We start from the raw sequence: 16232 nt of genomic DNA, 5'->3' as shown, positions 1-16232 counted from the left end.
GCTAATCCTGAAACAAAGGTGGGAAGAAACATGGTTCAGGAATTCTATGCTAATCTATGGCAGACGGACAGGCAGAGGATAGCTGGAACCGCATTCTATGATTATAGGACTTTGGTCAGAGGGAAGATTGTTCACACCCACCCTGATAAAATAAGGGAGATATTCAAGCTGCCTCAACTGCAAGATGACCCAGACTCCTTTAATAGGAGAATGATGAGATCAAACCTGGGCTTGGATAAAATTCTAGAGGACATATGCCTCCCTGGAGCCAAGTGGACAACCAACACAAAAGGTGCCCCGAACCAACTCAAGAGAGGAGATCTCAAACCAGTCGCCAGAGGCTGGCTGGACTTCATTGGGCGCTCTATACTACCCACTAGCAACCGCTATGAAGTCACCATCAGAAGAGCAGTGATGATTCATTGCATTATGCTGGAAAAAAAAGTGGAAGTTCATCAGCTGATTGCTTGTGAGCTTTACAAAATTGCAAATAAGAACTCCAAAGATGCCAAATTGGCCTATCCAAGCTTAGTTTCTCTGTTATGTAAAGATGCTGGGATAAAGATGGGAGTAGATAAGTATATCTTAGTTGAGCAACCAATCACCAAAAAGTCTATGGAAGGACAACAAGTGCAGGACGACCCCATCAAGAAAAAAGCAGAGGAGTTCCTCCCGGAAATCCCTCAATTTAAATACTGGGAGCGCCTAGAAGCATCTGTCACCAAGTTGCAAGAGGCTGTAGATCAACTGAAGGAAAAACAGCAAAATCAAAACAGCATGCTCTGCAAACTGCTTAGAGAACAAGAAGAGCAAGGGCGTAAACTGAAGGAATTAAAGCGTCAGAAACTATCTGTTGAAGGGCCAAGCACTCTACAGACTAAAGAGGCATCCACCTCCCAAATTCAAGGTTGTTGAGTTCTAATCTTAGCCTTAACTCTGTGATAATTGTTCTTATTTGAGTTTTACCTTAGAAGTTATATATGAGTAGTAGTAATTAGTATCTATATTGTGATTTTATCTTCAATTAAGCTATAATTTATTTTTCTCATCATCACTAAACATGAATAAAATAGCAGATTTTCTTTAGAATAAGGAGGCAATGTTTTTCGAGTTTTTAATAAGAAAAATTCTAATTATTTACATATAGTGGCAATGCTTTTTGTCTTCTGAATGAATTATTGAACAGTGCATATGTCTTTTGAATTTGATGTTTATGAATGTTAAATATGTTGGCTCTTGAAAGAATGATGAAAAAGGAGAAATGTTATTTGATAATCTGAAAAATCATAAAAAAATGATTCTTGAAGCAAGAAAAAGCAGTGAATATAAAAGCTTGCATTCAAAAAAAATGGCGAAAATAAAAGAAAAAACAAGCAGAAAAAGCCAATAGCCCTTAAAACCAAAAGACAAGGGTAATAAAAAGGATCCAAGGCTTTGCGCATCAGTGGATAGGAGGGCCTAAAGGAATCAAATCCTGGCCTAAGCGGCTAAACCAAGCTGTCCCTAACCATGTGCTTGTGGCGTGAAGGTGTCAAGTGAAAACTTGAGACTGAGCGGTTAAAGTCAAGGTCCAAAGCAAAAAGAAGAGTGTGCTTAAGAACCCTGGACACCTCTAATTGGGGACTTTAGCAAAGCTGGGTCACAATCTGAAAAAGGTTCATCCAATTATGTGTCTGTGGCATTTATGTATCCGGTGGTAATACTGGAAAACAAAGTGCTTAGGGCCACGGCCAAGACTCATAAAGTAGCTGTGTTCAAGAATCAACATACTAAACTAGGAGAATCAATAACACTATCTGAATTCTAAGCTCCTATAGATGCCAATCATTCTGAGCTTCAATGGATAAAGTGAGATGCCAAAACTGTTCGGAAGCAAAAAGCTACTAGTCCCGCTCATCTAATTAGAATCTGAGCTTCACTCAAGAACTCTGAAATATTATTGCTTCTTGAATTATTTGTATTCTATTTTATTTGTCTAGTTGCTTGGGGACAAGCAACAGTTTAAGTTTGGTGTTGTGATGAGCGGATATTTTATACGCTTTTTGGGGTTAATTTCATGTAGTTTTTAGTATGTTTTAGTTAGTTTTTAGTATATTTTCATTAGTTTCAAGGAAAAATTCATATTTCTGGACTTTACTATGAGTTTGTGGGTTTTTCTATAATTTCAGGTATTTTCTGGCTGAAATTGAGGGAGCTGAGCAAAAATCTGATTCAGGCTGAAAAAGGACGGCTGATGTTGTTGGATTCTGACCTCTCTGCACTCGAAATGAATTTTCTGGAGCTACAGAAGTCCAATTGGAGCTCTCTCAATTGCGTTGGAAAGTAGACATCCAGGGCTTTCCAGCAATATATAATAGTCCATACTTTGCTCAAGGATAGATGACGTAAACTGGCGTTCAACGCCAGTTCCATGTTACAATCTGGCGTTAAACGCCAGAAACAGGTTACAAGTTGGAGTTAAACGCCCAAAACAGGTTACAACGTGGCGTTTAACTCCAGAAACAGCCTAAGCACGTGTAAAGCTTAAGTCTCAGCCCCAGCACACACCAAGTGGGCCCCAGAAGTAGATTTCTGCACTATCTATCATAGTTTACTCATTTTCTGTAAACCTAGATTACTAGCTTACTATTTAAACAACTTTTAGAGGATTATTTTGTACCTCATGACATTTTAGATCTGAACTTTGTACTCTTTGACGGCATGAGTCTCTAAACTCCATTGTTGGGGTGAGGAGCTCTGTTGTGTCCTGATGAATTAATGCAATTATTTCTTTTTTCTATTCAAACACGCTTGTTTCTATCTAAGATGTTCATTCGCACTTTAATATGATGGATGTGATGATCCGTGACACTCATCACCATTCTCAACCTATGAACGCGTGCCTGACAACCACCTCCGTTCCACCTTCGATTGAATGAGTATCTCTTGGATTCCTTAATCAGAATCTTCGTGGTATAAGCTAGAATCCATTGGCAGCATTCTTGAGAATCCGGAAAGTCTAAACCTTGTCTGTGGTATTTCGAGTAGGATTCAGAAATTGAATGACTGTGACGAGCTTCAAACTCACAAGGGTTGGGCATAGTGACAGACGCAAAAGGATCAATGGATCCTATTCCAGCATGAGTGAGAACCGACAGATGATTAGTCGTGCGGTGACAGCGCACCTGGACCATTTTCACTGAGAGGACGGATGGTAGCCATTGACAACGGTGATCCACCAACACACAGCTTGTCATAGGAGGAACCTTGCGTGCGTGAAGAAGAAGACAGGGGGAAAGCAGAGATTTAGAAGACAAAGCATCTCCAAAACTCCAACATATTCTCCATTACTGCATAACAAGTATTTAATTCATGCTTTGTTATTTTTCGCAATCCAAACTGATAATTATAATTGATATCTTGACTAAGAATTACAAGGTAACCATAGATTGCTTCAAGCCAACAATCTCCGTGGGATTCGACCCTTACTCACGTAAGGTATTACTTGGACGACCCAGTGCACTTGCTGGTTAGTGGTACGAGTTATGAAAAGTGTGATTTACAATTCGTGCACCAGAAACCCCTCATTCTTCTTACCCGTTCCATTCTCCTTCTCTCCCACAGCAGCAACGGCAATGGCAGAGCCTTCACAACGGCAGCGGCAGCTCAGCGATGGCGGCGACAACAACGCCGTCCTTCCCTCGTCCGCGCGCGTGCTTTCTCTCTCTCGTCGAATTCCTCCCTTACATCCCTCTCGTTCATAGTTCAGTTTCTGACACGGCTCAATGACGATCGGCGGTGACGACCAGATCTCCAGCAACGACAACGAGGTGCGGCAGCGCAAGCAACGCCTCCTTCTTCTTCGTTGCACGCTCCTTTTGCCCTTTGTCTTTCTTTCTCTGCCCGATCTCTCTCTCTCCCTCTTCCTTGTGCGACGACGGCGACAACAGCGTGGAACACGGCGACACGTTGTGACGCCGAGCTGGGTGGTCGCGGCACGGACAGCTGGACGTAGTCTCCCTCTCTTCCCTCCTCTCTTCTCTTCGCAGCCTTCTCGTCTCTTTCTTTCTTCATTTCTTCCATGTGGGGGGGGGGGAGGGCTTGGGGTGAGTGGTGAGGTGATGCGGTGGCTAGGTTAGGTTTGGGTTAAAGTGTGTTTTAAATTTTAAAGTTAGGGTTTAATTTGGAGATTTTGGGATTGATTTGAGTTTGGTTAATTTTAATAAAAATTAGGAATCATATAGTAATTGAAAACTAATTTTAATCCAACAAAATTATATTTAAAAGAAAGTAATATTTATTTATAAACTTACAAATTATTTTCAAATAATTACTCTAATTCAAGACTTAGAGACAATAAAAATTAATTTTCTTTAAAATCATAAAATAAAGTTCAAAATTTAATTATTCAAATTAAAGCATATAAAATCCTTATTATTATTTAATTACTAAAATTTTAAATCATAAATAATTTATTATTTAATTTTTAAAAATCTGGGATCTTACATCCTACTCCACTTATAAAAATTTTCGTCCTCGAAAATTCCTACAAAATGAAAGAGGATTATATCATCTTCACTTTTGAAAGCATGTAGGGAAAAAGCAAAAATATCTTAGTATATATACATACAATTTCAAATACTTAGATTTTCATATGGCATAAAGATATAAGGGTGGAAGTGCGATGCAAAGTAGAGGTTATAAGGCAAACTTGATGTAAAAGATGACATGGTTCAAATATGCGATGGTAAAGTAAGACGGCGGAAGGTTATAAAATAGGCGGGCTTAAAACGATGTGCTTCACGTCCACACACTAATCTCGTACCAACTTCAGAGCTTTAACTTCCCAAACTTCAACTTCTAATATTTTCCAAACCCCACAATATGCGTTACCTATTATTTCTATTTCGCCAACGATAACCTGTTAGTGCTCTCATATACATAAACCATCAGTATTAAGTCGGCCAAACTTAATACTGTGATGTATACAATTGTAGACTAACGGCATTAATCAATATGCAATCATGTGCATAAAACTCTAATTCTCGTCATCAGGACAAGACCTGCAACATGACAGATGCTCAGAGTATGCAACTGAAGCATAGTCAGTCCATTCCTCAGGCTCTATAGGAAAGACAGATCTGATACCATAATTTGTTAAATATAATCTTAATTAAATATAATAAATCATAAATAATTTATTATTTAATTTTTAAAAATCTGGGGTCTTACAATGCTGCCAAAATTTTTATAAAAATTAGAGACTTCATTTGAAGTGGTTATTTAGAAAGATTTGGATTTAAGAATTTTATGATTTGATTTTGAGTTATTAAGAAAAGGATTACATTTTGAGTTTAATTTATTTAGAAAAGAATGAATTGTGTTTTGAGTTTGAATTATTGATGAACGAAATGGAAGGTGTGATAATAAGGAATGAAGGATGATGAGGATTGATTTTAAAGTATGATTATTGAATGAATTGAATGATATTGAAAATGGATTTGAAAATAAAATTGAATTTGATTGAGATATATGTGACCTGGTAAGAGGTAGTGGCGTTGTCCACTTGCTCCAGATAAAAGTTCGAGACACAGGTAAGAGCCGAGGGTTGAGTTCTGTCACCACTTACTCCGGGTTGAGAATTCTAACACCGCCTGGGTAAGAGGTAACGGGTGAGGTGGTTACCCTTGTTCTGGGTACGCGGGTGAGATGCAAGGGTTACGGTTTGCTCCCACTTGCTCCGTGTTTGGTGTTCTATCCAGGATTCGCTACCAGACATGTCGGGTTTGGCTATATAACTGACAGATGAGACTCATCAGTCATAGGGCAGACATGCATCATATGCATTTGCATGCTTTGTTTGAGTTTGAATTTGTTTTGGTTTGCCTAATTGCTTAACTGTTATTAACTGCTATCTGAGCTATTTGTTGTAACTGCTATCTATACCTGTGCTCTCGTTATCTGTTTTGCCTGTGTTTGCTTCTGAGAGATCCCTCTGGCAGGTAGAGGAGGTGCCGAGAGTTGTTTCTGATGTGGTACTTTTGTGATTGAGTATTGGTGACGAGATGATGATAGTGTTGATTGATTATGTGATGGACTGGAGGACATGATTGGTTTTTTATTAAGATTTAGTTAAGTATGAAAAATCAAGCTGGTTCAGCATAGACTTAATGAACATATGCTTGGAACAGGTTCGTCATTCATATAGTCTAAGAAACTTTTAAGATTTTCTTATAAGAAAAGAAAGGTTTTGGATTTTGGATAATTAACTAATTTCTTTTAAAAAGGTTTTGCATTTTTTTTTGGATGTTAAACCATTAGTTTTTAAAAGATTCATAAGACAACAACTGTGCTTGAAAACAGTTTTTTTTTTAAATATCTTTTTATGATAACTCTAAAAATTTGTGGTGAGACCATGTGGTTAAGTTCTCACCCCCTATAGCTTTATCTTTTTAGGAATCGGATGAAGAAGCTTACGAAGATGTTTAATTGTGTTTTTCTTACACAATATTGTTATATTAGTTTTTAAAAGAATAGTTATACAATATCGAATTTTACAAAGGCTTATATTTTATTATTAAGTATATGAAAGTCATCGTAATACTCCTAACTATCAGAGTGGCACAGCCAAAAGCATGACATTATGATAGTAAGGGTGTTATACTAATTCTATTACCCTTCTTTGTGTTTATATTGACGATATAACTGATAACAATGATATCAAACTTCAATTACTAATTCAACAATTACATTTAATATTCTCTTTAAAAGATCTTGGCAAATTCAATTTCTTCCTTGATTTAGAAGCAACATACATTAATAACACAAATTCTTCATGACACATGACAATTCAGCTCCTACTCCAATGGTTAATTCTAAAAAATTAAGCTCTTTAGATTCAACACACTTTGAAGATCCTAAACTATTCAGATTTATTGTAAGTGCACTCTAGTATTTGACACTGACAAGGCCTGATTTGACATATGCAGTCAGCAAAATATGTCAATACATGCATAATCCTATAGTGTACCATTGGAGAGCACTGAAATGTATTCTCAGATACATCAAAGGCACCATGGATCAATGACTCCTTTATACATCTTGTACTGACTCGAAATTATTTGCCTTTTCAAATGCTGATTGGGAAGCTGATGCAGATGATCTAAAATCTATTATAGGATATTATGTATACTTGGGCACCAATTTGATTGCTTGGAAGAGTAATAAACAACATGTTGTTAGTAGATCAAGTACCGAAGCAGAGTTTCCTGCACTAGCAGCAGCTCAATCTGAATTGATTTGGACACAGAACCTACTTCAAGAATTACATCACTCCCTTACAGCACCTCCAACTATATACTGTCATAATCAAAGTGCTTGTGTACTTGCAACCAATCCCATTTTTCATAGCAAGTCTAAGCACTTTGAATTGGACCTCCATTTTATTAGAGATCAAGTAACTCAATGAAAAGTAATCGTCAGCAACATTCCTTCTTAAGATAAAGTAGTTGGCATCTTTACTAAACCAATCTCTATCACTCTTTTTACCAAATTTTGTAGCAAACTTCGAGTGAGCTCATATCCCACTCTTAGTTTGAGGGGGCCATGAAGGATAAAGATAAAGATCAAGAAAGAAGAGTTGTATTAGAGAATGGTTAGTTAGAATCTATTAGAAAGTTAGCATAGAAACTGTTCTGTTAGAGTTAGTTAGTAAACTTCCTATATATAGCAGTTGGCTTCTATTCCAAGTAATGCATTAATGCTTAGTTTCCAAAACGTAATACAAATTTGATTTTCTCTCTACTCTTTGTCAATCTCTCTTCAATCCTTCTATCATTCATTCTTTATTTTCATTAATTCATTTCAATCTATCTTCTCTGCATAACTGCAAATATTAACAAGGACCATGACTTAAAAGTTGATAAGATCACAAAACAAAGCAAATCAACCTTGTCAGTGCTGTACACGTGGTTGCTCGCCTATGCAGTAGCTAGAAGCTGGTACATGCGGACGACTGCATGCGTGGTGCACGAAATCGTGATTGTTCATTCCCAGCAACGGCGTCAAAAACTCAGTACGCACGTTCTGACTCTTAATTATTTTTCATAATTCCGATACAACTAACCAGCAAGTGCACTAGGTCGTCCAAGTAATAAACCTTACGTGAGTAAGGGTCGATCCCACGGAGATTGTCGGCTTGAAGCAAGCTATGGTCATCTTGTAAATCTCAGTCAGGTGGATTCAATTAGTTATGGAGATTTGATAATTAAAATATAAATAAAATATAAGATATGATAGAGATACTTATGTAATTCATTGATAGGAATTTCAGATAAGCATATGGAGATACTTGTGTTCCTTCTGAACCCCTGCTTTCCTACTGTCTTTATCCAATCATTCATACTCCTTTCCATGGCAAGCTGTATGTTGGGCATCACCGTTGTCAATAGCTACATCCCATCCTCTCAGTGAAAATGGTCCAAATGCACTGTCACCGCATGGCTAATCATCTGTCGGTTCTCGATTATGTTGGAATAGGATCCAGTGATCCTTTTACGTCTGTCACTACAGCCAACACTCGCGAGTTTGAAGCTCGTCACAGTCATCCCTTCCCAGATCCTACTCAGAATACCACAGACAAGGTTTAGACTTTCCGGATCTTAGGAATGGCCGCCAATAATTCTAGCTTATACCACGAAGACTCCGATCTTTTGGAATGGAGGCTAAGAGATACACATTCAAGCTTATTTCCATGTAGAACGGAAGTGGTTGTCAGGCACGCGTTCATAGGTGAGAATGGTGATGAGTGTCACATAATCATCACATTCATCATGTTCTTGGGTGCGAATGAATATCTTAGAATAAGAATAAGCTTGAGTTGAATAGAAAAATAATAGTACTTTGCATTAATTCATGAGGAACAGCAGAGCTCCACACCTTAATCTATGGTGTGTAGAAACTCTACCGTTGAAAATACATGAGTGATGAAAGTCCAGGCATGGCCGAATGGCCAGCCCCCCAAAGGTCTCTGAACATAAAATTATTCAAAGACTAAGCATAGATCTAAAATAAATCACTAAAATTAGTTTTTATACTAAACTAGTAGCTAGGGTTACATGAGATAAGTAAATGATGTAGAAATCCACTTCCGGGCCCACTTGGTGTGTGCTTGGGCTGAGCATTGAGCTTTCATGTGTAGAGACTCTTTTTGGAGTTAAACGCCAGGTTGTAGCCTGTTTCTGGCGTTTAACTCCAGAATAGGGCAGGAAGTTGACGTTTGAACGCCAGTTTGCATCGTCAAAACTCGGGCAAAGTATGGACTATTATATATTTCTGGAAAGCCCTGGATATCTACTTTCCAAAGCAATTGAGAGCACGCCGTTTAGGTTTCTGTAGCTCCAGAAAATCCATTTCGAGTGCAGGGAGGTCAGAATCCAACAGCATATGCAGTCCTTCTTCAGCCTCTGAATCAGATTTTTGCTCAAGTCCCTCAATTTCAGCCAGAAAATACCTGAAATCACAGAAAAACACACAAACTCATAGTAAAATCCAGAAATATGATTTTTGAATGAAAACTAATAAAAATATAATAAAAAGTAACTAAAATATACTAAAAACTATGTAAAAATAATGCCAAAAAGCGTATAAATTATCCGCTCATCAATGCGCTAAGTATTGCCACTTACGCGGCTGCGCAAACACATGACGTGCTTAAGTAAAGCACGTGAGATCACGTTTTGGGCCCAAAGACCCCCCAAATATTAAAGGGAACAAGGGTAAAATAGTTTTAGGTTCTTATTAGGTTTAGTTTTATGTTTTTACTAGAATTTTTAGAGAAAAAAGTTCTCTCGTCTCTTTAGAATTAGGGTTTGGTTTTATGTTAGATTTTTTACTTTAATATTAACTAAATGTTGCAAGGTTCAATCTCTAAGTTATCATTTCGTTCCATTTTCATTTGGTTTGCACTTTTTTTTGTTTTATTTCACTTCATGTTATGAATTAGTGTTTGGACTTTTAATTTGAGTTTAGTGAATAATTTTTTTAGGTATTTTGAATTTGTTTTTTTGTATTGATTTTATGTTATTGCAAATTTGGTAATCTTAGACTTAGACTTTAATTACTTGCAAGTTTATGTTTTAATCATGCTTATTATGTGTTTGTTAAAATGTCTAATTTAAAAATAGAGTAATTTACTTATTTGGTTTTGGAATATGAGCTTGGTTAGTCTTCAGCTACACAATTGGTCTTAATTAATTGTAATTAAGGTGGTTGAATTGGCCTAATTAACATCACTTTAACTGCCTTGCATATTATTGGTGGTTGACTGGTTAGAATTTTGTTAGTTAGTTGAGAAACTCTAGTAAACTTCATCATTATTATAGGTTAACGTAATAAGACAACTTCACCGATAGGATTGATCCGAATTAGTCTGGCTAGGTTAGCATAATTCCAATTGATCTTCTATGTTATTGATGGTTGATTGGTTTGGATCTTGTTAGTTCAATTAGTTGACAAACTTTAATAATTACTATCACAATATTGTGGTTGACTTGTTAGAATAATTTACTCTCTTTTATTAACATAAGTAAAATAGCAGTGATACTACAATATTTTGGGTCTATGCCCACGGTTTTTTTGGTCACGGTAAAAAATCGTGACTATAGAGAGTCTATGGTCATGATTTTTTACCGTGACAAAAAAAAATTATGGTCACGGTTTTTTAAAAAAAAGTGGCCTAAAAGGGTCTGTGGTCACGATTTTTGGGGGATGACCTAAAGGGGTCTATGGTCACGATTTTTCAAAAAAGGGTGATCTAAAAGGATCTATGGTCACAGTTTTTTGGGGTGAATTAAAGGGGTCTATGATCATGGTTTTTGGGGTGACCCAAAGAGGTCTATGGTCACGGTTTTTCAAAAAAGGGTGACCTAAAAGGATCTATGGTCACGGTTTTGGGGGTGACCTAAAGGGGTCTATGGTCACGGTTTTGGGGGTGGCATAAAATGGTCTATGGTCACGGTTTTTCACCGTGACCAAAAGTCATATATGGTCACAGTTTTACGAAAAGGGTGACCTAAAGGGGTCTATGGTCATAGTTTTTTGGGGTGACTTAAAGAGGTCTATGGTCACGGTTTTCAGGGGTGACCTTAAATGGTCTATGGTCACGGTTTTTCAAAAAAGGGTGACCTAAAAGGGTCTATGGTCATGGTTTTGGGGGTGACCTAAAGTGGTCTATGGTCACGGTTTTTCACCGTGACCAAAAGACATCTATGGTCACAGTTTTGAGGGTTGACCTAAAAGAATCTACGGTCACGATTTTAAGAAAGGGTGACCTAAAGGGGGTTTATGGTCACGATTTTTTGGGGTGACCTAAAGAGGTCTATGGTGACGGTTTTGGGGAGTGACCTTAAATGGTCTATGATCACGGTTTTTCAAAAAAGGATGACCTAAAAGGGTCTGTAGTCACGGTTTTGGAGAGTAACCTAAAGGTTTCTATGGTCTTTACGTCGTTTGTCGCCAGCCCCTCTCCTCTGGTCATCAATCGCTAGCATGGTTCTGAAAATTAGACCGGTCGAACCGGTCTAACTGTGAACCGATATGTTTTATGGTTCGGTTCTTTAGGTAAAATAGTTGATTCAAAAACTGGATGCAAATCGCTAAACTGGCCGGTCAAACCGAATCGGAACCAGGTTAGTTCAAATGAAACGACGCCGTATCGCTTCAGAAAGCATGCGAGTGCCGCCAGCCCTAGAGCCTCCTTTCTCCCTTCTCCTTCCTTCTCCCCAGTCCCCAAAGAAAAAGGAAGCCCTAGCCTTTATCAACGCTGCGTCCGTCAAACTCAACCCTAGCCTCCATCGTCACTGCCATTCTTCTCACTGCCGCCGTCCTTATGGTCTGGTCGTCTATCTACTGTCCAATCGGTCGCCTCCAATCCCTCTATACATCACAAGCTTCTCTGCGTCGTCCGTCGCACGTCATGGGTCGTCATGCTCGTCTCCTGTTGTCCGTCGTCACCCCAAATTTTTGAAAATTAAATAATAAATTATTTATAAGATTATATTTTTAAGAGATTTTATATATAAATTAAACATTTTTTTAATTTATGATTTAAAACTTTAATAATTGAATAATAATAAGGGTTTTATATACTTTAAGTTAAATAATTAGATTTTTAACTTTATTTTATGATTATAGAAAAAATTGATTTTTATTATCTCTAATAATTAAATTAGAGTATTTATTTAAAAATAAATTTTAAATTAATAATTAAATAATATTTTTATAGATATTATTATTGAATTAAATTTTGTTTTAAATTAATATTCTACCTAAATTCTAATTCGCAAAGCAAAACCTTAATTTAACCCTAACTTCCCAAATTAAAACCCATTAACCCTAACTTAACCCTAATTTCACTGCCTCACCGCCATTCACCACCACACTTCCCTTTTTTACCATCAGCAGCCACCAAACCCCCCATTTCCCTTTCCCTCCACACACACACACACACACACACATGGACCTCCCTCTAGACACCCACACTCAGCCTCACACACCTCCCTCACCCTCCATTGTCGTGCCAGCCACCCATGCAGAGAGAGAGAGAGAGAGAGAGAGAGAGAGAGAGAGAGAGAGAGAGAGAGAGAGAGAGAAACGGAGGAACGTCGCCGGCAGAAGGAGAGGTCATCGCCGCTGCCGAATCGTCGAGTCGTCGCGCCCTGCCACCGCGAAGCCACCGAACTGCATGCGTCATCGCCGCAGTTGGAGGAAGCCCGTGTCGCCGTCTTTCTCGCCATTGCCGGAGAAGCCTGAGGAGACGGGGAGACAGAACACGAAGGATGCCATCCGCGTCACTGCCATCGAGCCACAGTCGCCGCTGTGAAGGCTCTGCCATTGCCGTTGCTGCTGCGGGAGAGAGGGAGAACGGAATGGGTAAGAATGAGGAACTGGGATCGCCGCTATTGAGGGCCAGCCACCGCACCGAGCTTCTGCCGCCATCAGGTCTGCCGTCTGGTCACCGGTATCACGCGGGTGTAGCCGGAATCACTGCCAGTCCTTTCTTTGTGTGGTGAGTTATTTTACCCCTGTTCTTTATGTTTCAATTTTTGTTGCTGCATCACTGCACTTTGATTTTGTTGCTGAAAGTAATTTGTTGCTGAAAGTGTTGCTGAAATTTGTTACTGATTATCATGAACCTTGAATTTGTTGTTGGCTTTCCAAAATAATTACTTAAGTTTGCAGTTGCATTTTTCTTCTATTATATCGAATAAGATTACAAAAACTGTTCCCATTCATGTAGAATGAAGTCACTTAGTGTTTGTTCTCTCGCTAAGTGTATAGTTTGCCTATTGATACATAGATAGTTATCATGTTATCCCCTTTTACTTATTTTCTTTGTTATTTCTCCTTGCTTTGTGGTTTCCAGTAGGTCCATGTGTTCTCTTCAACTAGCTCTTTTATTTTGAAAAAGTAATTGCATTGCATTCATGTTATGTTATTTTTATATTCTCTGGTGTCACTCAATTTTTTCCTTTTAAGGTTGGCAACCTGGTATCCAGGAAGGAGCTACTGACTGGGATAAAGATTGGGATAAGCTTGAAGATAAAGGTATATTTATTTGTTAATATATATAAAATTTTGAGGTATCTTTACATAAGGTTATGGAAAGGTCATTATTGATCATTATTCTTTCTGAGGGATAAATTTTGAGTTATATAGTTCAGGTGACTACAAATAGATTATGGTTTAACTGCTATTACTTTATTTCTCCATTACAGGTTCACCTAAGAGTGATAATGAGTCAAAAAAACCCCAGACCACAGATGAACAAGAAGTTGACAATGAATCTGTTCATAATGAGTCAAATAAAACATGTAGTTTATTTTAATTTTTTGGGGGTTCTGAAAAGATAATTCGCTCTTTGCTTGATCAGTTATATGATATCCTTGATTCAGTTATATCTCCTTTAATCAACAATTTGTTATAGTGATAGTAGCTATGCTTCCTTAGATACTTTTTCTTTTCTATTTTTTCCGTTATTCCCTATGTTTATCTATGAGCTTCTTGTGTCATGAAAATTGATTTGAGATATTTTGTTTTGTGTGATATCTGATTTGTTCATATCTCATGAAAGAGTCTAGTTTTATCAAACACTATATTCTATAATCTCATTGTTCATGCTGTCATATATAACTTTTTTTCCCTTTGTTAGGTCTCAAAGATAAGAAGTGTGTGCCATGCAATCTGAAGGAACTACGACTGATGACGAGGATGCAGCACACACTTTGATGCCACACATTTATTTGTAATCATCATAATCATCATCATCAAAATAAAGCTTTTTCAACTTAAAGTGTTTTGGAAATTGACATTTTCTGGTTAGGTTTCTGAGTGGAATTTGGTAAAAGAAGATGGCATATTTAAACTGAAGAGGACATGGAAAGTAAAGACTTTCACCAAAGGCTTGGAATTCTTCAAGATAGTAGCTGACCTTGCTGAAAGTGAAGGTATCATTCTCTGTTCTCTTTTTCTAATCGCTTTTTCAAACTCAAACAAAGCGATCAACTGTTTCAGATTTTTTAGATCTTGTGTGTCTAATACTCTAATGTGTTTGTGTGTTTTTTTAATGTAATTTGTCATGTTCTAACTAATTTCTAATCAATTGTTCAATTGTTCAATTTTTTTTTGGGTTGCAGGTGAAAAACATTACAAGATGATCGAACAAATTAGAGAAGAATTTTTTTTTTTTTTGGTTTTCAAAGGATGAGAAGAATATGTACTATATTAGAGAATATTTTTGTTTTCACAATATAATATTTTGATGTCTTTTGTAATTTTTTAAGAGCTTTTACTTGGTATTATATGTAATGGATAAATTATACATGTAATAGATACATTTATTTTGTGATTATCATAATTTTAGGATCTGATTATGCTTTAAAAAAATAAATCTAAAAAAACAGAGTAAATTATGGTCACGATTTTAAAATAGGGTGACTATAGATAAGGCTATGGTTAGGGTAAAAACCGTGACCATAAATAAGGTTATGGTCACGGTTTTAAGGATGGGTGACCATAGAGGCTATGGTCACGGCGAAAAATCGTGACCATAGGCTATGGTCACGGAGAAAACCGTGGCCATAGATAAGGTTATGGTCACGGTTTTAAGATGGGGTGACTATAGATAAGGCTATGGTCACAATTTTAAGGTGGGGTGACCATAGAGGCTATGGTCACAGAGAAAACTGTGACCATAGATAAGACTATGGTTATGGTAAAAAAACGTGGCCTAAAGTGCCAGAATTTGAAAATTGAAACCGTGACCACAGAAACCGTGACCATAGATAAAAAAATCGTGACCATAGACTTATGGCCACGGTAAAAAATCGTGACCATAGGTCCAAAATCGTGACCATAGATCTATCGTCATCCTTTTTTACTAGCTATTACCGTGACCATAGATAATCCTAAAAAATATGTCTAAGCCAAGTTCCAGTTTAATTCCCTTTAGCCCTGTTTACTTTAATTGCTTTAATTTGTAATTTCGTTGCTAATTCTCCTTTTTAATTTGTTTTCTTAGAATGCACCCAAAACTCTTCAATCCATAATTAATCTATGGGGAATGCTAGGTAAACAATGACCATCTTGAACAACATGAACAACCACCAATCAAATAAAAATATACTACACTTCCAAATTACCTACCTAAATCTTAATATTAAAATAACCATTCGTACACCTAGTGAAATGAACATCCGATATATTTATTCTTCACATTGTTTAGTATTTTCAATGTCTACCTATATTTTTCCTTAATCTATACAATCCTTTCTTGAAATACGACTCGAGTCTAAACTCCAAATTTAACTTTTAGAAGGTTTAAAGAACCTTTTATTATTATTTCAAATTTGATTATGGAAGCTAGTATTCGGAGTGTACTATAATGACAACGATATAACAACTTAAGATTTTACTCTGGATTCAATTTTTGCACATCAATTACTAATGATAAATGATTTCTTATCTCTATCTCATGTAACTCAAGATTGAAACATACTAACAAGAATACTACTTTGTAGTTATGTTCTAAATGAGTCTTTCCACAAATTGAAAAGACAGGCTCTTTGAAACTATTGTCTTCGTTTATATCTCCTTTAATTTGATTTTATCTTTCATGAATTTATGCTTTTTTCTCATGGTATTAATACACAATCTTTTTGCATTTCTAAGTGAAATTTTTTATATTAGATATATTA

The 16232-nt window shown here is 36.9% G+C and overlaps 1 protein-coding gene across 5 annotated transcripts; it reads left to right on the top strand.

Moving 5' to 3' along the window:
• Positions 1 to 12394: 12394 nt before the first annotated feature.
• LOC112743796 (uncharacterized) lies at positions 12395 to 14887 on the top strand. Of its 5 annotated transcripts, XM_072214683.1 has the most exons (6): positions 12395 to 13045; positions 13516 to 13584; positions 13755 to 13850; positions 14189 to 14281; positions 14360 to 14483; positions 14673 to 14887. In XM_072214683.1, the coding sequence occupies exons 1-2, from the start codon at positions 12567 to 12569 to the stop codon at positions 13547 to 13549; spliced, it is 513 nt and encodes a 170-aa protein (XP_072070784.1). In that variant the 5' UTR covers positions 12395 to 12566; the 3' UTR covers positions 13550 to 13584; positions 13755 to 13850; positions 14189 to 14281; positions 14360 to 14483; positions 14673 to 14887. The 5 variants fall into 5 exon arrangements, with proteins under 5 accessions (XP_072070784.1, XP_072070783.1, XP_072070782.1 ...); XM_072214682.1 differs by lacking the exon at positions 13755 to 13850; XM_072214681.1 differs by having other exon boundaries at positions 13755 to 14281.
• The last annotated feature ends 1345 nt before the right edge of the window (positions 14888 to 16232 follow it).

The sequence above is a fragment of the Arachis hypogaea genome, chromosome 14 (assembly GCF_003086295.3).
Source record: "Arachis hypogaea cultivar Tifrunner chromosome 14, arahy.Tifrunner.gnm2.J5K5, whole genome shotgun sequence".
Classification (NCBI taxonomy): domain Eukaryota; kingdom Viridiplantae; phylum Streptophyta; class Magnoliopsida; order Fabales; family Fabaceae; genus Arachis; species Arachis hypogaea.
Note: the sequence above shows the minus strand (reverse complement) of the source record. Positions and strands in the feature narration are given on the sequence as shown.